Source organism: Ptychodera flava, chromosome 9 (assembly GCF_041260155.1).
Source record: "Ptychodera flava strain L36383 chromosome 9, AS_Pfla_20210202, whole genome shotgun sequence".
Classification (NCBI taxonomy): domain Eukaryota; kingdom Metazoa; phylum Hemichordata; class Enteropneusta; family Ptychoderidae; genus Ptychodera; species Ptychodera flava.
Window position 1 is genome coordinate 18881500 of NC_091936.1, and position 25078 is coordinate 18906577.

The 25078-nt window shown below is 38.7% G+C and overlaps 1 protein-coding gene across 9 annotated transcripts in view; it reads right to left on the minus strand.

Annotated features, from left to right (window-relative positions):
- Nucleotides 1–251: 251 nt before the first annotated feature.
- LOC139140246 (ras and EF-hand domain-containing protein homolog) overlaps nt 252–25078 on the minus strand; it is a 39328-nt gene continuing 14501 nt past the window's right edge. For 3 of the 9 annotated variants that reach the window (XM_070709351.1, XM_070709352.1, XM_070709353.1), the window contains exons 3-19: nt 11723–11872; nt 10788–10878; nt 10452–10547; nt 10100–10296; nt 9770–9838; nt 9541–9616; nt 9293–9372; nt 8511–8609; nt 7278–7396; nt 6954–6977; nt 6230–6372; nt 5923–6102; nt 5364–5499; nt 4881–5077; nt 4621–4740; nt 4414–4490; nt 252–3923 (exon numbers count right to left, since the gene is read on the minus strand). In XM_070709351.1, the coding sequence (XP_070565452.1) occupies nt 3824–3923; nt 4414–4490; nt 4621–4740; nt 4881–5077; nt 5364–5499; nt 5923–6102; nt 6230–6372; nt 6954–6977; nt 7278–7396; nt 8511–8609; nt 9293–9372; nt 9541–9616; nt 9770–9838; nt 10100–10296; nt 10452–10547; nt 10788–10878; nt 11723–11872 (1954 nt within the window). In that variant the 3' untranslated portion in view covers nt 252–3823. The remainder of the gene's footprint in view (nt 3924–4413; nt 4491–4620; nt 4741–4880; nt 5078–5363; nt 5500–5922; nt 6103–6229; nt 6373–6953; nt 6978–7277; nt 7397–8510; nt 8610–9292; nt 9373–9540; nt 9617–9769; nt 9839–10099; nt 10297–10451; nt 10548–10787; nt 10879–11722; nt 11873–25078) is intronic. The other 6 variants (XM_070709357.1, XM_070709358.1, XM_070709359.1 and 3 more) reach the window with 3 other exon arrangements.

Consider the following 25078-nt stretch of genomic DNA (forward strand, 5'->3'; position numbering starts at 1 on the left):
ACAAGCGAATTCTAGTCCGGTCTAATAATCAGTTATAATAATAATAAGTAATATTTGACAGAATACACATTCAGCCTGTGTTGAAAGGATATGATAAGATATTTAGGCACGATTTAATGAGAACAAGAAACTTCGATAAATGCATCTAAAGTAACACACACAGGAGCTCACATCCTTGCATGGTCTAGGGGACACGTTATGTTTCTCTCAGACTTTCACAGATTATGTACAAAATACACTCACGCTATAAGTTATCGGCATTTCATTTTCTTGCTATTTATTTGCACATAGACATTCTGTAATACAAGCTTAGACCGATACCGCTGAGAAAAAAAGCAATTTCTTATTCTCTATACCTACCCAACTATTACACGTAAAATCAAAGAACAAATCAACAAAAAAAAAAACTTAGTACACAATTTTCTGCCATAGATCTCGTAAAAATTACTCTTATACTTATTTTATATATTTTGATTTGTGCAAAATTAAATAACATTAAAGATGAAATTCATATCAAATTTAAACAAATCGTGTGATTTCAAGCGAAGTACAACAATTGTTGATAATTACCGTAAACAAAATATGATTGGGAATGAGAGTGAAAACAAAAAGATTTTGGTGCTTGGTCACAAGAGGGTTCATATTATGGAAGTTAACTGTTAGTATAGCCATGGAGGTAGTCTCTACTACCTCCATGGTATAGCATAATCCGAATGCACGTCGTGAACTTGACAAAAACGGGAAGACTGCGCGCAAAAAAGGGATAAAAACTTCTGATATAAACTCTAAAATTGCAAAGTGTTAAAATAAAAATGCTTGCTGCCCCTATACCAACATACACCCCGGATTGTTGTGTGACGCTGAGGCAGGTGGGTTCTGTTTGCCAACGAGACGGTGGCAATTAACATAAAATGTGCAGAACTCATGCGTGAGGTGGACTTCGGAAACCTAAACTTCAGTCTCTAGTACATATTATGAAGCACACATTACAATTGGAATTCGAAACGTATTACATGACCGTAGAGGTCGCTTTGCAGACAGCGTATATAGTACATGGATACAGTTCAGGTATTTGGTGTTCGCAGAACTCACTAAATCCAAGTCTAGCCTTCACCTATAATCACTTTGTCTGTGCTTGAGGGACACATCGGCTAGAACTATTTGATTTCGAACTCGATGCCGTTGGATGTCTCTGCTATAATCGTTTTGAAAGTGTTGTTAAAATTTCGGACGAGTGTCATGGAAAACATAAAACAAGCGTTATCAAAGAACGTGCAAAATACTCGTCTGATTTCTCTCATGGCACCGCTAAACAACACTAGACCCACTGCCACTGATGACAGAAACAGAGGCTTGACCGAGGATGCTTTTCATTACTTAAATACAAGCATACCCCTTAAGATAAAGTTACATTGTACAGAAGCTGAAAATGGATCCACTATTGTTCAGTCTTGCCATATCGATATCTGCCAGCGTCCTCTAATGCACGTAATTGTTTTTAAAACGGCACAGACAATGTGTGCTGTATGAGACATATTCTCCTATCTTGGCAGTGCATGTAAGTGTACCCTGTAGATATAGCTAACACAAAAAAAATCATTTTCCAAGTTTGCATAATTTAAACTGTCATAGATCTCAACGATGGCAGACTTTGGCATTGGAACCTGAATATTTGGGTTGGCATGATTTCTGTGATATCTTCTTTGTCATTAAAGTTGTATAGTTGGATTGTCTAATCTATTTATATTATACAGAGTAATCTATTTGTATTATACAGAGAGGATTTTAAATGATTGTATGTCTTACATCAAAAAAGAATGACGTGAAATGTGAAACTTGTGTCAGTTACATGTGAAAAGTACATTTTATGATTGCATTGTAATGAAATATTTTTGTCTCCATGATTGTCTGCTAAAAGAAACGAACATTTCGATCTTTCTTTTGCGCTAGTTCTATCAAAGCTTACAGTTTCAATAGTCAATACGTCCTTATCAGAAAAATGTAACTAACTATGAATAGTTGTGAATAGGCTTGTCTAAGGGGGATAGAAAGAAGTCTGACATTGCATCATGGGTAGTTGAAACGATTCCTACATTTACCCTCAGCGAAAAGATGCGACCTGGAGTGATGAGGTCGTTGCGCCTATGCTATAGGGTGAGATAAACTGACATCCATTGTCAGCGTTGAATTCAAATGTACAATGTTTTGATATACTTAAAAGATAAAAGTTGATAGACTATAGTAACAACTGCTAGGAAACACCTTCACACAACGTATGCTGTCAATCATTGTGTCACTTACAGGTGAAACAATACACGTTGTCACCTACGTCAGTACACTAAGCTATGCGGTGAATATTTGTACATTGCTATATCTATACACACAATCGAACGTCGTGAACTTCAAGTTCAGAAATTGAAAATACTGAAAATATTAAAAATTGAAATTCTAGACTGAAAAAACCGATAAATTTCTTTAAAGCCTTCGGTAGATATATTATATTTACAACTTTAGTTTAAAACCTCTTTATAGGCGAAATCGAGGATTAATTTTTACACTTTGTGATATTCTAACAGCACACGTACGTGAAGTCAGATGTCCGGAGTTAACAACGGGTAAGAAACTTAGATCATCTTGGCTTTTTGTGTGTTTAGTGTAGCCAACATTTCTAAATCGTTATAGAGGATTTTGAACCACTTAAACGAATATTTCAAAATCAGAATCGCACATATTTTTCGATTTGATTTTCACATCATATACACACGAACAAGAGACTTCATTGCATACTCTTTGCATCTATGCACGCACTCGCCTTGGAAACATTTACAATACACGGGAGAGCACTCACCTCTCCCGGCCACGCACGCAATACGCACTCTGAGGTATAGAATGAAATTTACATCTACGATAACCGATGAGGGCGCCCGCTGGCGAGGACTCTTCCAAGAGGCATTGACGAATCACTCATTCCGAAACAAACTACAATATTCGCTTGATGTCGATTGTGAAGCATTGGACAACTAAATGAAAGCAACTTACACACTTTTTTGCATCATTGCTCTAGACAGCTGCACACGAGTACTAAATTTGTCCGTGGATCGGAAGTATCAAAAATAACTTTTTTCAGGCTCATAAAAGAATTCTACTGATGGCTACATTTCGTTTCTCATGAAATGCTGCATCCATAACGAACAAGAAACAGGTAAAAGTAAGACATTGATTGTACAATAATATTTTAGTTTCACCGTAAAAGGTTTTGTTAAGGCACTTTTTGGTGAACACCAAGTGAGCTGTCAGGTTTCTGACAGACAAACACGTTGACAGAGAAATAGGTCAAAAACTGAGGACACAATGTCTGAACAAACGGACAAAAAAGACAGGCGACACAGGGACAAACAGACAGATAAGACAAATTCTTTGACTAACTACACCTATACACCTAAACATTTTGATATGTTCCGAACATGTAAATGAAATGGAATGTCGAAGTGATACAGTCAGAACCGTTGAAACTTCAACCAAAAGTCCTAGAATCACAAATAGTGTAAATCTCCTAAACAGTACTTTTTTCATATGTACAAAAATCCGGTAAAAATCAAGTACTTTTGTTTAAATATTCAGATATCGCAATACTTTTCTGGCAATTACATAACAACTAAAAGGGGCGGGATATAACTAGTCTTCAAGGTGACACAACTATTGGCCGAGGCGATAGAATACGCGATAAAAATCATCTGAAACAGTTATTAGTCAAGGTGTAAGTTCTTCTTTAGTTGGAAGGCCGGTGATTTTCAAAGCCACGCGGTGAATTGTGGGTAATAATTTAAAGATTGCAACACTTGCTCTCTTCTTTGGGATGTGGTTGGTCTTCTAGCTTCATGCCAACACTTTTCACTTCAAGGTCTTCCTTCTCGTGAAGGCGCCTACAGAAACAAATAAATACATACATACATAAATAAATAAATAAATAAATAAATAAATGAATGAATGAATCAAAATCCCCGCAAACTACCTTTCTGCTGAACTGATAGTACACGTAGTTGAGGTCCGCACAACATTTTTGATTTGACATATGAAAGATACTTTCCCCTTACTCTTGTTGTTATCATTACATTGACTACTAATTATACTTTTACTGTCATCATCGTCATCATCGGGTGTAGTGGTTAGCCGAGTGTAATGACTTTCGATATGTTACGATTATATTTGCTTAATGTGAATGATATTCACATTATTCTGCTCACTGAAACATGCAACATTTCCAGCCTTCCAATATTTACTTCCCCCCCCCCTTCCCCGTTCAACAGGCTAGGTACATCCCTGATACTTCAATTTCAGGGATGAAGTTGTTTGATGATGTACAAAAGAACGCCCGTGGTGCTCGAGTTAAGATGTGAGGGCGTTCTTTCTTACCTTGCTAGCTCTATAACTGCTTCGAGGATGTTGTCTCCGTCTTTCGCGCTCGTTTCTATGAACAAAGCGTTGTATGACTGAAAAAAAACAATGATTTTTGTTAGAAACACATAATAAAGACAATATGTAACTCTCTCTCTCTCTCTCTCTCTCTCTCTCTCTCTCTCTCTCTCTCTCTCTCTCTGGTAATAACTAAAGCTCTTTTACCTTGGCAAGTCTTTCTCCGTCCGCCGTCGTCACGCACCGTTTCCCCTTGGAAATCGTTTCAGCACGGGCATCTGCCTTGTTACCACAAAGCATTATTGGTAGTTCTTTTTGTGCACCGTCCTAAAAGGAAAACAAAGCAAAAATATGTTATGTTTATTTCGAATTATCAAGGAAATATACCAATAGTTGATTGCCTTGCCGCTTATCCCTCGACCAGTTTGTAAAGTCGATTACATTTTTTTTCCTCTACGGGAACGTACCTGCACAGCATCCATCCAATCGCGGACGTTTATGAACGACCGGTCACACGTGACGTCATAGAGCATGAGCACGCCATCCGCACGGCGGAAGTAAGACTTAGCGATGCTGCGGAAACGTTCCTGCCCGGCAGTATCCCAAAGTTGCAATGACGTCACTTGTCCATCGACCTCTAGGGTCTTCATCTGGAAGTCGACACCTGCGAGGACGAGAAGTAAAAAGATTGTATTCAAGAAAAAGTAATAATAGCTGCTTTTGTTTTGTTGGTTTCTTTCGACTTGTTATAAGCATCGCTCTACATCCTGGGTAATATTAAAATCCATTTTTTCAGAGCAGAATTTCGGATATTTCATGAATAATTATGATAATTTCATTATCATTTTGTGCAATTTACGTCGATTTGGATAAGTCAAGTGCTGTGTACACTGGTTTAGAACTCACAAGACTGGCAGCTCTAGAAACAACACAACAGACACTACACGTACCAAGAGTTGAATTCAGATTGTTGTGGAATATTCCTTTACACAATCGAAGGATGAAGCTAGATTTGCCGACAGCGGCATCTCCTGCCATCACTATCTTGTACATCCTCTCTGGCGGGGCGTTAGCTGGCGTGATGGGCTGTTGGGAAAGGGTGAGAAAATTATTCAGTGTCTGACAAGAGTCACAAGTCATGAATATTAGGGTTATGTATATTAATTAAGAAAAATTGAAGAGATCGATTTTTGTAAAAAGGTAAAATACAATGACGTCATGCTAATGGAGAAACGGTCGTGAACAAATGCCTGCGCATTTTGTCCAGTGGTGACAGTGCTTTTCTGTGTGTATTATGTGAACCCGGAAAATACTACTCACTTGAGTAATAGGTAGCTCGCTAGAAGTGTAAATAAGTAATTAAATAGATAAAATTAGTCCCTGGGATTTGCAAAGACATCAAGATTGGGAGTTTCACTTGGGATTGACAAGAATTTTAGCATAAAGTGAACCACTTTCTGATTTTAACAAGAATTACCGAATGTTCTGGAGCTGTCGAATTCTACTTACCCGCATCGGTAATGTTGGCAAGGCTCTTCGCTTTCCGCTACCAGGACGGGACGCTCTCGAATCATTGCTCCTTTGGCTCGGTGAAGGGCTGGCTCGTTTTGGAGTTGGCGGTCTTTCAACCGCCATGTAACTATTTGCTCGAACCACTGTGATGTCACTTACGCTGCCGTCACGTGACACCTGCGACAAAAGTAAAAGTGTTACAGAATGTCGTAAATGGGAAAACAAACACTCTATCTGCGCTGTTGCAGAGTAAATCTATAGTGACCGTGATATAAATGCTATATTATTGAACTTTTACACTTACATCTGTCTCGGCAAGGTTTTGCATGTGTTCATCCTCGTTCGCGATTGGCGTAGGGCTGCCAAGTCTGCAAATGTCATCCTCTATGCTGTTGGGATCGTACTCAGAATCCTCGTACGGATCTCGCATCGTTGAGTTTCCAGAATCTGTATGGTTAGAAAAGGTGTTAGCGTTATCCTGTGCCTAGACGGTATAATAAACGTCTACCTGCCCTATTCAAAGCGCAGGTGTATCACAGTCCATCAACCTCTACTGCTGGTGAAGGAGGGACTGTGGTCACACCTCAGTTGTCTTAATGACTTTGAATGTACGAAAGTATCGGCTAAACCATAAACTCCTTTTTTTTCATACCCGTGCGGTGCACATATGGTTGTTCAGAGTGGGGCAATCAGACGGGGCCGCTGGGGTAAGTTTTAAGGATTTGGCAGGAAAGGAAAGGTCTCGGCGAAGCAAGATATCACTGAGATAAATTTCTGTCTTTTTTCTATGACGGATCATAAAGTGACAAAGTCGTCACATAAACATGCAAGAAAACAACAGTTATGTTATTACAAAAAGGAAGAACCCTATGAAGCATATACAAGATTAATCAGTATGACGATCACCAAAAACACAAAAAAGTGAAACAGGATTAATTTGCGCGCACACACACAGATGCTAAAGTAAAAGTGAATTAATAACTTAATAAAGTAAACTTTATTGTGAACTCTACACCATCACCACTCACCCTGCCAGTCCTCGATTACGAGTGCTTTGAATAAATTAACATAATGACCATGCATTATTAACAAAAAAAATATATTGACAATTCACATCACACAAGAACATGTTTACTTTTATCAGATACTTTATTTTCGAAGTTGGCGGTCAACCGAACGGAAACAATACACTTATTTCTATGGACATTTAATACTATAAGAAGTCATGAATTTAACGAAGTGCTGGCCTAGAGCAAGTCCATTACCATGCATCTCTGATATGATGTGCAAGTGCGCTTAACATTACCAATGCAAAATGGTTTCATGGTGATAACCTATGACACCGTACTTACCGACATCCCAGCTGTCGTAGTCCATGGTTTGTTGGTATGGAGACGCCCTCATACCTGGATCGCATACCGCCAGCGCTTCCTCATCGAATGACGGTGCCCGCGACGTCCGCGATCGTTTGCTGTGAGAATCAACGAGAGATCACGACAATAAGTGACGATCCCAGTCACATCGTCTATACTACTTTGGTCGGGTTAATAATGAGGTAGGCCATGAACTTTCGGTTGCTGTTCTCACAGTCCCTCTATAGAGGGACTGTGCAGTTCTATGGTGTTTCCCTACAACTGAGTAGAATCTTCCATGATTTTATATTTAATTTAAAGTTCTGTTAGGTGTAATTTATTATGTATTTTCTAGAATAATTTTGTTTTCCTTGACAGATTGCAAAATAGCATTTTAGCTCTACTTATAAAATCACGGGGAAATGCCTAGCGCTCAACTTGTCTGCATAGCCCGCGTGTGTGTACATTTAGTCCAAACTACAATTCATTTGTCAACAATAGCGTTCCATGTTGTGCATGGTGCGTTATATTGACAAGACTAATAGTTTGTGTTTCAGCATACTGTAGATACAAGAATACAAATATGTACTTGTTTTCTTGAACGAAGATAGTAAACAAAGTATCAAAAGTTACAGCTATAATTCCGTAGGAAATGAAATGTAACCTCAAGGGAAAACAATGAAATAGTCAAATGTGGACCGACGAATGAAGCGAGATGGTAGAATCTGTATACAGTGAGAAAAAAGCATACATCTTGATGAGTAAAGCTCAATCGAGTCACTAATATGCGCAAACAAAAGCAAAACGTTTCATTGAAAATGAAGATTACGAAATGATCGACGAATCGATCGATGGACATTAAATTCCTGAAGCTGTCGTAGTTTCAGAAACACACGACTAAAAGATTCAGCGGCGGGGGGGGGGGGGGGGGGGCGGTAAGCGAACGATAAAAAGGTATGCGTAAAAAGTATGTGTAGGATTCTGCATTTTTCGCGTGAAGTTTAGACACCATTGTAGCATTACTTTTTCTGAAGCACGATGTATTTTAACTTATGTGATGTATTTTAATGAAATGAAACCAATACCCAGACATTTTAAATGTTAATCAATGTTAAATGGTAATGTTTATGTAATGAATTTTTTCGGATAGATGGAACGATGACGAATACAAACATAAACTATCATTTCAATAGTAGCTAAGTTTACAACGACTTCACTTGTTGTCAGTCATACCATTTTGTTCGTTCAGTTCCGTGGCTATTTGAACCTCGTTTCGACTGTGGCAGTGAGAGAGCATCGGATTTCTGCGCGTGCGTGTCAACCTGATCATCGCTGTGAACAAAGATGCCAAGGTCAACTTAATGTCTCGAAAGTTTACGTATGCTGTACAACAACAGGTAATGACAAGACAGGTATATTTGACGCGATGATATTTTCTCACGTTGCAGTTTTTAAACATTTGTTATTGATTTTTTCGCGCGGAAGAAATTATCCAGGACAGAGTCTTGCAAGTTGTTTAAAAAGGGAACGCAATGGGAGCTAAATATGAACCAAGTAATGTCTACATGAAATAAAACAGTGGTATTAAGACATGCACAAGTGCCAAATGCCGACGCCATAGAAACAATGACACTACTACACAAATAACCCACAAGAGCGATAAAAAAGTCAAATCCATGACAAGAAATGAAAAGATGCAACTGGGTGCATAATAGAGTACATTAGAAAACCGCAGACTAATTCCATGAATCCAAAAGCATCAGAAGTTAGATTTTTGTGACGAGTTCACAGTGATCGACTTATCGAAAATCAGATCAGAAATTACGGTTGTTTTTTGAAGTTGAAAATTCAGGTACTCCATTTCGTTCTCTGTTCAAAATATCGAGATGACATTATACATATATTAATCCAAGAAGACAAAACTTTAAAACGGTCTTTAGCGTTTGAATTCAAGATAAAATTGTTCTTCAAATTACTTATTGGCAATATTTTACACATTTTATTTTTGTACTCACTTTTCTGTGGGCATTTCCTCGTCGATGTAGTCGTTCATGAAGGATCCTTGTTTAAAATGCTTCCTACTTTTATTCATCCCCTGTGAGATGGAAAAGCAAAGGACTTATTTAGCATTGACATATTCTGACTGAGCATATAGGATGACGCTATCAGAATCTTATATATTCATAAATTCATGTGAGTGGGGTTTCATATATAGTAAAGAACAACACTGACAGAATCGTAGATATGCTTTGCATATACTTACTCTGTTCATCTGTTTACTGGCTTCTAACGCCGCCCTGAGATCGTCGTTTGTGTCCTGCAGCTTCTTATTGGCATCTCTGTGAAAGAAATTGACACAGTAACGATGAGAAAGAAATACGATAGGAATATCCCTCGCATTTTAACATTGTTGTTTAGTTTGACAAATTGGGTTATGTGCAGAATAATCCGCCATTCACACGCGGTAAAGGGTTGTTTTTAATCCTACTTACTGCAGTAGGTGAAGCTGCCTGGTTAGACTCTCGTGTTCTTGTTCATATTCGCTGATTGCGGACTTTTCTCTGAAAAAACAAGCAAAACAAACGAAGATATCGATGAATGGCTCGGAGAGATATAGAGGTGATGGGGGCATGCCGGCAAGGTCTTTAAGAATCACGTCATCGGTTTAGTTGTGTTAAGTCGTTGAAGAATTTCCATGGCGATTCAATCCAAACGCAATAAAAAGTTGTCACATAGATTTCAGTTGTAACTAAATCTCTGGTGAAGTAAGTGTTGCGACATTTTCATGATATAGCGCCGTCTATCGGTCAAACTATACTTACTTTACTATTGCACCTCGTTGTTCTTCGTACTCAGACTGTGTCGTGGCAAGGTCGCTGCGCAATATCGCAAGATTCGTCTCTGATTCCGTCAAGGCACTCTTCAACCGTCTTTTCTCCTGCATTAGACTATCCACCTGGTTCCTAAGCCCGGCCACCATTTCTTCTCTCCCGTTGTCTCGCTGAAACCTGCTCTCAAGCTAGGTGAAAAAAGATTATTGCATAAATGAGATCACAAATTTCAGAGATCGGTACACATGTTTCTGGCATTGATTAAAATTCAGGAATAAAAAGTCTAACACAAAAATTTCTCCAGCTGGTGACGAGTAAAATCAAAATATTTATTTGCCCTTACCTTACTGAAGCGTTTTAAGTTGGCCTGCAACTCTGAAATCTCAGTCTCAAACTGTCTGCGCATGTCTAATTTTTCCAGCTCTGCACTGTCCCTTTCCTGTTGGTAAGATAAAATAAAATACGTCATAAAATGATAGACAAAGTTTGATGACAAAGTGACGTGGAAGTCCAACATATGGCTCGCATGTAAACACATTTTGAGCGAAATTTTGACGGAATTCAATTTCTACCAACACTCATCTCCCATGATGCATCGGCAAGACGGAGCAAACAAAGGTATTCTTTTCCATTGCAAACGTTTGTGTTGTTTCCACCGCATAGTTCAAAGGTCACAAACCTCTTGACGTATCCTTTGTTCAATTCGTATCATCTGCGTATCCATCTCATCTTCCAACTGCTTTAGATGCTCTTGATTTGCATCACTGGTCCTGTCAAGTTGTGACGAAAACGGAGGAAAAAAATCAGTGTGTTTGGCTGACAAAGGAATGCGTAAAACAGTCGCGTGTGTACACAGTTATTGGTAAATAGTTCAAGGGAAGACTTTTATCTATTATATTTATCCAAAGGAATAGCCGGAAGCGAGCCCTGCAAAAATGGATGGGCTGATACCATGGGATTGCAAAAAAAATCAACAGAATACAAACCATGACAATAGTGTACAGTGGACAAAGATGTGGACATCCACGGCAGAGTTTTCTAACCACTGCTTTCAAGGGTCAGAGACACAAGCCGACAACATTGGGTTCCTTTCTTTTCCACATTGATAACAGCTGGTCTTACAAACATAGAAATGACAGACTCTCCTAGAAATCAAAGCTGTCCTGAACATATGTATACATGCACAATGTGCAGACTTTATAAATAGCTTCTCAAGCACCCATGGATAAGTACTTATTTAGTTTCGAAAATACGGCAGACGGTAACGACATTATAGTCGATCTTATAAGACTATATATACATCCCATACGGAGTTATAAAGAAGCTCTTTGCGTTCAGGACAGAAAAAATAGTGTTGAATATTTAATCCTCCAAAAATCTCCAAAAAGGAAACAAACAAAATAGATTAACGTTCGATTAATTCAAAAATCAGCCTTTCGCTGAACGCTAGCTTTTGCTTCTCCTACATTACACTCGATTCTGAACACATTAATTCCTCTCAGTTTTCCCCTTAGGCTTTGAAACTTAACTATGTAGCGAAATGCGATGGCATGCCACTTGGCTAGGATCTCGGGGTTTAGCGCCCTCCAGCGACTGGAAATGTAGACTGCTTACCTTCTCAGCGTCTTCTCGAGTCTGTTGACTTCTGCATGTTGGGATTTTAAGTCTTTCGTGACTCCCAGTATGATAGTTTCAAATAATGCAATTAACTGTGGTACTTCTGATGCGTGGAGCTGTTGATATAATTCACAAACGTGTTCTTGGCTGTCGATGGGAGAAAAAAAAGGAGAGAAATTTAAATGACACATGAGAGCCATAAACAGTGGCAACAGCCGTTCTTGCTAACGGTGAAATCAACCATATGTTGTACTGTTAAATGCATAAATTTACTTATGCTACACTCTCGACCTATTATTCAAAATGTTAAGATTGAAATGGCTGATGTCTAAAAGGATTGACCCAAATTCGATTTTCCATGCATTTTTTATGAACAAATAGCGAGACATGACATGAAGGATGTCGTACAAATTACAAGAAATGAAAGGATTTTAATTTTGTGGTAGAACAACTACTTTTATTGTTATTCAATACAGAAATTTTATAATGAGATATTTTAATGTAATTCTTTACAATTCTGAAACAGTGATCTGATTATTCCTAATGAGAGTATAAAATCAAACAGGGTGTTCTAAATATAAATCTGGCACTGTAGTGTGATATTTTTAATATTTTGCGAGGCTTTCGTATGCTGTTTGTGATTTTATCGCAAAACCATATTTTTCAGCTGGCAAAAATAACGATTGGGTACCACGAAAATAATTTTCTACCGTTAAAATTTCATCTACGCAAAAATTCATCGCTGCAGGGGACAACGTCGTCTGCCATATTTCGATTTGTATTGCTATCATAATCGGTATCTTAACTACGGTACTCGCTGTTATTATCATGCAAATTTTCCAGCAAAATCTCGAGTCCCGTTTGACATATTGCACTGAAAATACATAACCATATTGTAGTCTTTTTTAATTGAAAGAGTGTCGTTTCCAAAGATATCAAACAAGGAGTGGCATGCACGCACTGCCTGCAGCCTCGCGATGAGCGCAACGGTCATTAACCGTATTCATTGAGCCGGTGCCAGGCAAAAAGTTCGACACTACAAAAATTTCGCTGCTTGAATACCTACATTTTTCCCGCCTAAGAAGCTACTCTGCTCAAACGTTTTCCTTAACGGGAGCTTTCAATTGGATTAATGTTGTTCTCGGGTATTGCCACGACTTAATAAGAGATGAATCGAAGATATTAATTGATGGTGCAAGCGGGTACAATTGCTTGGGTTGATAAAACGATTAAAATGACGCTCATAGTTGAATACGTTTCAACTCTGTGTGACTGCCCTCAGATAAAGAAACTTCGAGTAGTTTTTCATGGAGGAAACAGGTGTCCACATTGCCATGCAACACAACACCGCGATAAAATTTGGGAAAAATTTACGGCATGATTGGAAATTTAGCTTTTCAAAAAGCGTCAGCCGATTGCGTCATAGATTGGCATTTGGTCATAGTTCATTTGTCTCGAGTTTAGAAGAGAAAAATGAAAAACATAGCCTCTCGAGGCTTATCTTGTGGTACATTCTCGAGATAAGGTTGTGCTTTCTGTTAAAAATATCTTGTATAATACTCTTGCAACTATCTAGATAAATTATTAAATATGCATACTCATTTTGAATACGCAAAAATAATGACAAATACCCTGGTAAAAATACATACATACATGTGAATATTAAAGCCATTAATATCATATACCTAGCTTTTTTTACGACCTGCGATCACATATACATCCATATGTTACCCAGGTCACGCCATTTCTCACGTGTGTGGGTACCATAAAATAGTTACACCATTAATATTTACAGAAATCCTTAGCGCTGAAGTAATCAAATACCGAAATAATTTTCAAGTTTTGACGGCGATAAGACATCTTTCGATCAAATGATAAGATAGTCTTTGCATAATCCGTGTATTCGGATGTGTACACGACAATTGTAGTTGTTGTGTAGTGTTTGTGGATCACCGTATAAAGAAGACCGTGCTAAAAATGACACTAAAATCATAAATTTTCTTTCATCCACGGATAAACTTGATTTATGTAGATGTTACGTTTACTCAACCGTGTCCAGATAAGTTGAATCGCATATTGTAAACCTTATTATACATACTAAAATATATTTCTGAAAACAACTTGTCTTTTATCAACAGCGCTATAAATAATGTTCTGGCACCGAGCAGCATCTGGTAGAAGGCGCAGACGGGTATCTAAGGTCAGTTTGGAATTTTGAAGGTTCGTGAGGACATCTGTATTGTTGTTGTTATTATTATAATCATCATTATTATTATCATCGTCGTCGTCGTCGCCGAAGAAAATGGTCAAAGTTCATACCATATGCTGTATTCCTTGTCACAGATAAAAATAGAGTAACTGATATTTTTAAAAAAATGATGAGGACTCCGACATTAATGACTGATGTGATAAAAATTAGACCAAAATACGGCTGCACCATAACGACATATTCACTCTAATGTGAAGCCAACGACAGTAATCAGTTACTTTGCAGTGGACCAGAAAGTAACTGATAGCATTCCCGCCAACACCAACAACTTGCCGCTCCGATTTTCGCTTCAGATTTTTTTTTCTGCGCTGCAAGTAATTATCAGCATCGTTTTTCTTTACATTTCAGACATTTATTAGAATGTCTTACTCGTGGATTCGTCAATTCGGGTAAAAGAACACAACTTGTGAATTATTATCATCTACAATTTCTGTTGTTCAGAAATCTCTTTTATCTTTTCTATCAGAAACGTTCCTGAAAAGCTAACGACTGTCAATAAACTTCCGAACTGTCGGTAAAAATTACAATCGAATGAAAGACACGGAGGGATACTTGTTAGGCTGATTATGGATAAGTACACGTACAATATCCTTCCTCTTTTTTTTCTAAAAATTTCAATTACACGGTACAGCGAATACGTGCCACTCGACACAGATTATTGAATATGGTATGTTGTCGCCGATACGAAACAATGAATTCAACTTTCCCTCAGTTAACGACGCCTTTTGTTCCCTGACAGAAATCCAGTTGTGGCGATCATGGAAATCGATATGGTTTCTATAGATGGACCCCTCAGGTGGCTTGAAATACACAAAGCCCTATCGAACGATCAGTTTTTTGTGCCGCCCTCGCCATGTTGAAAGAATTCAGATGATTATTTGCGATAACTGTTTTCTGATATAATTGCGTCGTTACTATATCCTCGGAGTTTTTTTTCAAAGAAACTCGTGAAGCCTCACGTTGTTGCCTATGTTGATAATTCCTGCACTAAAAACTCTGAATTTCACGAGCTCTTTGTTTGCATACATGTTGCCAACTTACGATGATATCGTTCACATATGTTACATGTGTAAATTTTGAATTTAGTCAGTTTTCAACTGAATACTCCCGTTCCTTCAAAAGTGGAGTGTTATACGCAGAATCCTCGGGTCAAGTACACTTCCTTTCACACGCTTCAATCAAACCAGACTGAGTTGTGCGACGTGTCTCCATCCGGGGTATTTTTCAGCGAGACATCCTTTAAGTCAATTAAGTGGTATATTAAACAATCAATCTGGCGATATGATGAAATGTCAATATTTTCAAACTGTAAGTATGGTTTGATCGTTCATTTTGTTGGTAGAAGCGATGTTATGATCCATGCACATTGCAATTTCTGACTAACCATATTGGATTGTGAAATAAACTGTGATAAAACTTCAGATCGTATGCCGTTTAAATTATATGATCCTATTTCAAATGTATGACTGTATTCGTACGACTAGACTACACGATGGCTTTCTGTGATGTATGGCAACTTAAATTGTGATACACCCTAAGTTAGGATCTGTGGTAAGGCAACAAAATCAGAGACGTGGAGAATCAACAAGTGTCCGTTGCGACTCACTTAACGATACTTATTGCCCTTAGGACACGGAGATACGCATAACGTTATTTTTTCCAACTCTTGCTCATATTCGGATCTGGATTCCGCATGATGACAGTGCTTCAAGGGACCGATAATAATTTGCATGAAAGGCCTTTAATAAAGGTCATATTGTCACAAAGTTAAACCAAACTGTCTTTTTTGTACCGGTAATATTCACAAATATTAAATACAGCAAATTTACAACCCCTTTAAGCAAGTCCTACAAAGACAATTCTACTTTTCTGATTTTCTGAAGGTCTGTACTTTTTGCAGGTACTTTACTAGGGTACTAAAAAGCTAGAACATGTTTTTATTTTTGAAAATATGTCCTTCAGACTCAATAAACCAGGTCATATTAATTCTATACAATAGTATGTTTTCTGCCACATATTTGACCATGAAAACCCCACTCTCTGCTAGGTTCTTTTTAGTCAACAGGAGTTTTGCAACTACTTCATTTCAGGTCAATATGGCTGTATTGGTCGTTCACGTGAAAAGTTGTGCACGTGGCACATACCGCTAGTCACCATGGCTTTTGGATGCAGAGTTTCAAAGCAACACCAAAGGAGACTCCTTTGAACAACACTTCAATCTAATTGATATTCTGTATGGCGTTATCCTGTCATATTCTAACCTGGCCCCATTTATGACTATGTTACATTCAATCATAGATAAAGACACCTAAAATTATCGGTTCAAAGTACAGTGGGTGGCGAATATGGAACTCTTTTCATCGCCATGGGAACGTTAAAATTTTATCTCCTTCAGAGCTGAGGTAAAAAATCCAACTGTTTGAGATAAAGCTTTGTAATTTGAAAGTGCGTCATCGAATTGGCGACAGAAACGATTCCCCGCTGTCAGATATATCGCGATACTGCGAATCTACCAAAATGCAAGTGAGAGAGTTTTGTAGCTATGGTTACGAAATCAAGTTGGCGGGAAGTATTTTCATTCGGCAATCTCACTTCCTGTTGAAAATTCCGATGATCTGCGCGCGATCGGATTTTCCCCGTTCCCTCTGCATCTGGAGGAATCCGGGGAGAGAGGAAGTACATACTTGTGAGATAATCTGACCAAAATAACTGAGGTTTTTCATGATTAAAATAGTATCCAGGGGAAACGTACGGTTCAACAGGCAGCATTAGAATTCTCGACGCCTGGCCGTTGATTGTGATGAATTTGGCACAAAGTAAAGACTTTCCAGGTAGACTTTGTTTCGGGATGGAATTGAGAATTCTCAAAATCGAATCCTTCTGGTCAGGTGCTTGTGAAGACTACGGTTTAAAAAGTCCACTGAAATTGAACTTGACACCGTCTTGATGTTTTTAAAAAATCGAAAATATAATTTCCAATGGCAGTGTTAACATGAACAATGATGATGCCAAATTTTATTTGGGACTATGAGACTAAAACCCTGAGTAAAGTATGAGAAAAGTTTTACAACCATCATTTTCGATGTGCGAATAGTTTCACGCGCAGTTTGCCGATTATTGCAAACTCGGCAAGCGACAATGTAACGTGAAAGGTGACGAATTAAAGCGGCCAAATCTGTGCGCGAAATATATTGTTCTATTCTGAATTTATTAACAGTTTTAACAGAAAGACAGAAACCAAAATGGCTGCTGTTATTGACTGTGGCTCAGCAAATAATTAAGTATAACTATGTGTTCTACTCTGCCGTTCATTTCGTAAATTTTTATTGGTCAGTTGCCGTCTGTTACAGGACATACCGACTAACAACGACACAAAAACGTCGGGGTACGATGAACTTATATTATATTATACTGTGTCGGCAATCTTGTCCGATATTAAGCTGATATTCATTTCATGAATGAAACAATTTGAAATAAAAAAAAATCCTCGGGGATTTTACATTATTCTAGATTAAAATTTCTCATGTAGGCGTAAAACGTGTCAATTCAAACGTGATGTAAGTCCGTTTCTAGGGGAACGTGTGCACTTGGAATGGAACGTAACCCAATCTTGTGACGTATATCGCAAAAAATAAAATATTTCATTTTTTTTTGTTTATTTAAAAGCTTGACTACAATTATGAGTCAAGGCAAAATTTCTCGGATTATAAAAACACTCAAATACCAATTTGTTAATCCGTGACCATGAACTTTTAGTCCTTGGTGAGGACTGCATGGAATCAAATGTGTACAAATGGGAACCCTATGGATTTCTGCAGGTCATCAGTTCTGGAATGAAAACGTTGTGGTTCAATGAGAAAAAATGCTTGACAAAAAGGAAGCCTTTTTCAAGGGCAGCTTTAAGTTTCTCGTTGGCAGTGGTCGACTATTAAAATGTATCACTGAAATTCCTGCAAAACGCAGAATCATTATTTTGTCTAAATCAGTGGTACTGTGGATCATGTGACCAAGTGTGGTTCCAAGTCTGTACGACCTTCCAATTGACCCCGCAGCCTGGGAAAAAATATGTAAATCGCCCTCCGTTTTGCTGGCAACAAAGAAGGGGTCACAGATGTCAGAAAAGCAATTTTCTGCCTCTTTTCAGAAACCACCTGTCGTTCTTAGCGCGACGGACACAAGAATGGTGTAAAAGGGAGAGTTACTATTCCTAACACAAAAATTAATGGTTGAATCGGCACTTTTTTCCAGAGCTAAAGAGCCCAACGGTAGTGATATAGGCCTAAATATATTGAAACATCGATTTTCGTTTTAAAACTGTCTCCATGGCCAAGTACACATCTCTATCAGATGTCGTCGTCGTGATTTGCCGATTTGCATATTATTACTCCTATTCCTAAGTTGCAAGGGGATTCGGGAATTATGATTAAGTACATATTGAAGAGCCTTCCTTTCATCCGTTTATGTCAGCAACCTTGATGAAACCTCGTTACAATGTAAAATAGTGAACTGTCAGGCGACTTTGTATTTACGTCAATTTATTAATTCACTTGGGTGGAGGAGCAGATTCCACGTGAAAATGATGAGGAATACGAGTCAGCTCCATGGAGTGCCTCCTGTGTATGAGGGTAGGAATGCTTTTAACTTTGACATTGAGAGATGACGGACGAGAAGGCTCAATTTATTTATCATGAAATAATTTTAACAAATTGGAATGCTGCGAATTTATTTCTGGCCCTCTATTCTATGTCCAATCAACGAAAGGTCACCAGTTTCGAGCTGGGGTCACATTTGGCATTGTTCCAAAGCCAATGGAGAGAGTATTAACTTCGACTTTTAAAGTGCATACAATTACAAAGGCGTGGGGGAAAATACTTCAGCAGTTCGTAGACTGTATCTGTGGTCGCAGTCATATAGATTCATTAAGTTGCCTTGTTTAGTAGTTTTATTGCTTGCAAATTTGTCACGAAGTCTCTAAAAGGTCTCTCTAACGTAACCTGCCTAGTTATGCGGTGCAGCAGCAACAAGTTTACAAAAACTGTGCTGTACCTGTGTGCTGGACGGCAAACTCGGACATGTTTAGGCACGCAGGCCAATTTATAATCTGGCGAACGTGGTGAATACATGCAAAATAAATCCCTAATAGAGCCATCAAAGGTATTGAAGTCAACATTTTCAGGAACAAAATAGAGAACTGGGGCCACGAAACGATCCATATAGAAAAAAATTACTTTTTGTACAAATCGAACAAGGATTTTAATAATTCGCCGACGTGTTTGCCGCAACAAAATACAACACGTTTTCAAGTGATATAGCGGCGTCGATTATATTTAGCCACAGTCCTATTCGGGAAACAAAACAAGGTCGGGGACTATTCAAAAGCTCTAGTAAATCATTGACGTTCTCTTTTAGCCTCATAAATGTAAAACCGAGGGTCTATAGTAAAACTGAACGAGTGTTTTGGCTGTTCATTTAACTGCTAATTGAGCGGGATTCAAGGCGAAGACATCTTTGATATTGTCTAAGTAATGGAGCTGTCAGGAACGAATTACCGCTTTACATTATGTAACGTTCCTGATGTTTGATCTGTGTTCGACCCAATTCAATAGCATTGTTTGATCCCACACGATATTAAATGGCCATTAAAGCGGTTTTGACGCTTCCCTGGTTATGTCATTATTGCTAGTATTTTTGAAGGGTGATTTCCCTCTACAAACACAGACATCTTGAGCCTTTCATTAAAGTCACCTCGATCAAGTGGTGATCGATGAGGCAGCCGCCTAAATTAAATAATTTAACGTACAATGTACATCAATATGTGATAGAAATAACACATACATATTTGCTCCGATCTAAACTGATACTGTATTATTTTCCTCTGGTATTTATGCGATTATACGTGACATACCGAAATATTTTTAAAAAGTAAAATGAAACAAACATTTGAAACGTAGATTTTTTTAATAATAGATGTCTTCGTAGGTATAAGTTATACAGTAGTATCGGAACGACTATGATTCAGAGACTTGGAAACGGCGCTCCGTAATAAGTAGACCAGGTGTTTATGAGTTCTCTGTTAGGGTCGTTTATTGCTAATAATGTAGGATTTTCTTGACCAGAGGACAAGCCACTTCAGTAGTCGACTTAACTACAGGGCTCCTAATAAAAGCACAGTCACCGAAGAAATATGACGGTATCCTTCTTCATGCTCTGTAGTTGTTGTCTATGTTGTTGTGTACACCACCACGATAACAACAGTGACACCCAAGCACTATCTATTGATCGCGCGATGTGTACAGATATATGCGGGCTGAGGCAGCGGTGTGGTATGTTTGCTGTATGCTATATGTGCATGTTTTGTGTTCGTATTAGAATTGATAGATGATCGCTGACATATGGTGACATCGCTGAGCGATGGCACGGTGTTTTGACCCGTAATATGATCCCTGTGTGTCATTGAAGCGCATATATAATTGCAACTTTTCCTTGGTGTCAATCAAAGGTCTCATGGGGGTGAACCGGACAGTCTATCGCTTGACCTCTGTATACCCATGATACCAGAGATATGCACGGTCCATCGACACCAGGGTCGTGTGCGGACCAAGTTTAGATAATGCTGTATCTTAATCCGTAATATCCAATGAAAACAACCGGTGGACCGCTGCGCGATTTATCTTTAAAACCGAGAAATTTTCAAGGTAGCTCTTCCTACCAAAGCATAAGGGCGTGTTTCATAACAACGCATAACGGGTTAGTAAAACAAAGTCAAATTGATCAGCGCTCCAAATCCTTAGCAATACAATCGTGCAAACACAAAAGACTTGTTGATATAATCGATGCTATTGAAGTTTTGTCCACTGTGCTCTCCACTCGAAGACTCGTGGAAAAAATCAACCCTAAGGTACAAGAGATGTAAGAATCCTTAAACATCAAGCCTTTACTTATCAGCTTATTCACTCGTGTATATAATATCGATATAGTGTTTGGTATCAACCTAGGTTAATGTTCGTGAACTAAATATTTCATGAAGCTTGGTAAACATGCGAGTGGTCAAACGACGCCTGAGCATAGCTATACTGTTACTATGCATTATTTATGCAGCTTGGAGTTTTTTTAGCGCCATGCGGTGCGAAGCGGACATAATTGCCAAGCGAGAGCATTAAAAGTTTCGGCATCTGGAGGTTACAAGGTTCAACTGAAAGCAAAAGTTATTGTCATTACCTTGATAGCAGAGTTATGTCTTTGCCGAGATCGTAATGGAAGGATTCCCACGCCACGTCGGACGACTCGTGTGCATATCGAGGGGCAGCCTGGCCATTAGTGCCGGAGAAGCCGACATACTCGCGGAAAAACAATTCCCCAACGCTCTCAAACCCCTTGGTGAAGTCCGCTAGGCTAATTTTCCCGTCCCCATCTCGATCGAGTTCGCGGAACACCTGGGCAAACTCGTCTTCGCGGAGTGACAAGTCCCCGCACAGGGCTTGAAGTCTTCCTCCTCTATGTAACCGCTGCGGTTCAAATCACACGCTACGAATAAATTTTCAATCTTGTCTTCGCTCATAGTGACATGTCGGTAGACCAAAAATCCCTCCCCTGTCTCGGAATGGGGGTTAGCGAGCCCTCCATGAACTACATATTCGTGCCCGTGGCGAGACCGCAAACATTACACCACCTTCACCGATATGTCTGTCGCGAGATAGTGATTGTGTACTTAAATGGCCACCCTAACTCAACCAAAGTTTGTCTGACTACCACTGACAGGTACACCACTGGAGGGTCTTCGATACCGAACATTTCGCTTATCGACCTAGAGGGCCCACTTTTCGTGTACACAAAAACTAGGTGCTTCAAATTTGCATGCCAGAGCGGTGGAGAGAAAAGAGCCGTGACGTCAACGGTGGTAACATATGTTTCTGGGTTTCAGACTAAAGGTTGTCGATATAGAACGTCAGGAATGATATCATAGGGATAATAAAAATATATACTTTTTATTTATTATTTGGCGTAGAAATTGAGAGCGCTGTCCATTTGCTGTCCTTGGCACGCTGACACTTGTTGCACGTGTAAACATCATTGCAAGTCGCAAAATAGTAGTATACAAGAAAAAACATCTGAATTTTTGGAATGACGTATATTTGCATTATTATCATATGTTAAGAATTAGTTAGTCTATATTTGCGGAGAAATTGGTCTGTGTACTATGGAGTAATTTTCAGGTATAGTGATGCTACCAAATTCTGGGTAGTAAAATTTCGCGAGATTTATTGTTATATCGAACATCAGTAAAGTGTATCGAGCACGCAACGTTATTCTATATGAGAATAATTTTGTATTCGTATCCGTTCAAGGAATAAATGTTTCGCGTAGTTCAATTCAAAATAAGGTAAGGACCTCTTTATGTCAAAGTAATATTGCTTTATCTAATTAAAACGCCGTTTTACAAATTTATTTGTGAATATGATACAAATTTATAAATTGTTGTTCATATTCATTATCGAGCAAGTGGCTTTCTTGATAGCCAGCCTATCAGATTAGTACACGTTCCATTTTATCACGGCACATATATCGGAGGTAACTATTTCGCTACGACTATTCAGGGAAAAAAATATAAACGGTGCCAGACGACCGTCGCCACCGTGTTCCATCTCAGTGTAATGTTGAAAACGTCATCAGTAAATGCGGTAACTGGACACTCGGTGTGTAAACAGCTCTTAACATCTCAACAAACATTCCAACATTACCAGCATTTTTTCTGAAAATGAGTTGACTTTTAGGGCCTTTCGGCGAGACCTCTGCATACCGTTTGAACCCCCTGTCATACAAACTGCTTCCAAAATATCCACAGCCACAACATTGTGATAAATAAATCCAAATTTCTGTAAATTGTATTCCCTTTACGGTAACTAAATTCTATTTCTGTACCTTGAATTGCCCGTCATACTGACCTAGGTAAAAAAACAAAACATTGACCCTAGGCGGGTTAAATACACCCCTGCAGGAATGTCACCTTTTTTGGAATTGAGATTAGAATTTGAAGTGTAACCGTGATACTATGGAGGTAACCCACTTCGCGCGAGTCAGACACTTATCAAGAAACCTCGGTTGAGACTGTAAAGGGGTTTCGAAATTCGGCAACGAGTTTTTCTTCCACGGAGGACAATCCATTTGAAGCCATGCAGGGTAAATACAAAACACGATCCTGGACTGCCCTTTGTGAAATCTCTTTGGCAGTTTTTTGAACGGAACACAATGTATTATTGTTGTAACATTACCTGTAAGGCCATTCCCGACACAGAACACTCAATTACCATTTGTTCAATGGCTGACAAGGGTTTTAAATTTGCCGTACGTATACAGACACAATTTGTTAGAAGGGATATCGACTTTCAAAACAAATTTGGTCAATTCTGTGTATGGCCTATTTAGTAAAGCACTGTCCCTCCAACCCCGTTTAAATTTCTGAACTGGTTGTCTTAAAGCTTGCCCAAACAGTCAGTAAACTTGTAAAACGTGATGATGAATGCTCCTTAGCTCACCTAATCTCACCAAAACCAAGCACTCACGATTGTTCAATAGAGGAGGAGGGGCTGTAGTTTGTTTTGAAGCTTGTGTCGCATTCAGTTTTACAAAACTGTAAAACAAACTGATTTCACAGTATTGAGGTGGAATGCACTTCGGGGACACATATTCGGACGCACGAAGTTTTACAATTCTTTTCTCTTCTGCCACCTGTGGGGGCTCATTTTAAAGCTCTTGAAGTAAAACATATTTTCGCAGTATCAGTTTTTCGAAAATAGAAAAATTTATTTTCCCCCATAACGTCAACACTAGGATGGCGGACATTAATACGTTAGGCAATTTGTTTCTCTAGTAAATAACTTCCAACGGTGACCCCTGACTTTTATTCTTAATTTGGAAATTGGATGGCTTAAAGTTTTCTTATGGAAAGTTTGAGCGAACGTTGAAATCTTCTAAGCTGCCTAGGCGTTGTGTACGATTGTGAATGATCTCGCCTGTGATACCGATAGAAAATGGATAACAAAGCATATCAGCAATAATGATGCTAGAGGCAACATAAACTGGTCAGTGTTTGAACATTTTCTTTGGTCTATTTTATCTATACAACGCGCGTGGAATACTGTTTCATCAATATTTGTGTTTCACTTTTTACTTCGAAGCAATTTTCTGCTAAAAATGGTATGACTTTGCGAGGGAGAGCATTTGCTTGATACACTTACAGATCAGCCTGTAGCAGTGTGAAATCATAGTTCAAAATATGAGTCCGATTTTGTGATGAGATACAGGCACTCACTAGAAGGGGAAATTACTTTACTCATAAAAACGTTATTTTTGGATCGTTCCATGTCGTTACCCAGCGGGATGCAAAGAGTGGCTTTGTGTGGAGACTTCACATTTTCAACGGGCATCTATCATCTGCTGTCTGTCTATACGAGCTCCATAGCGTGAACATATCATTCACGCCAGCATTTAATCGCTTTTGTGACAGTAATTGAATTTTTAATACGATTGTCATTTACTGACAATTAATCGGCGTGATTTTAATTAACGCGCAGTAGGTAAGTAATTTCCCCCCTTTTCAACAAGATAACATCATGCATGCAGCGCGCATTTGTGTCTAGGCTCGTGTCAACGGAAAAGAAAACAACTTGTGCGATCTCGGTACGGTTTCTATGGTGCATAGATAATGTCTTCAGACGATTGCACACAAACACGTTTTGGTTTGCATTCTCAAAATGAATACCAACAGTCGAAACTCACGCGCTTCGCTGTCTGCTACCAACATCTGTGTAAATTACATCACCATGATAACGTACTATTTTCAAGGTGACATCATCCTTCAAAAATAGAAAAACTAGGCCACTGTAAATTGTCATAGCAGCATAAAACCCACCATCCTTCTAAAGGTCTACAAACACCTAACAACGACTCACAAAGCTGATCTCCACCATGTCTTTACCTCGGTGCAAAAGAGAGCGGTAGTTTGCAAAATTGCAAAATGCTACGCAGAAATGCATAGCAAAGATGCAAATGATGCAAAGTATTTCGATAGTGTATGCGTTACCGCC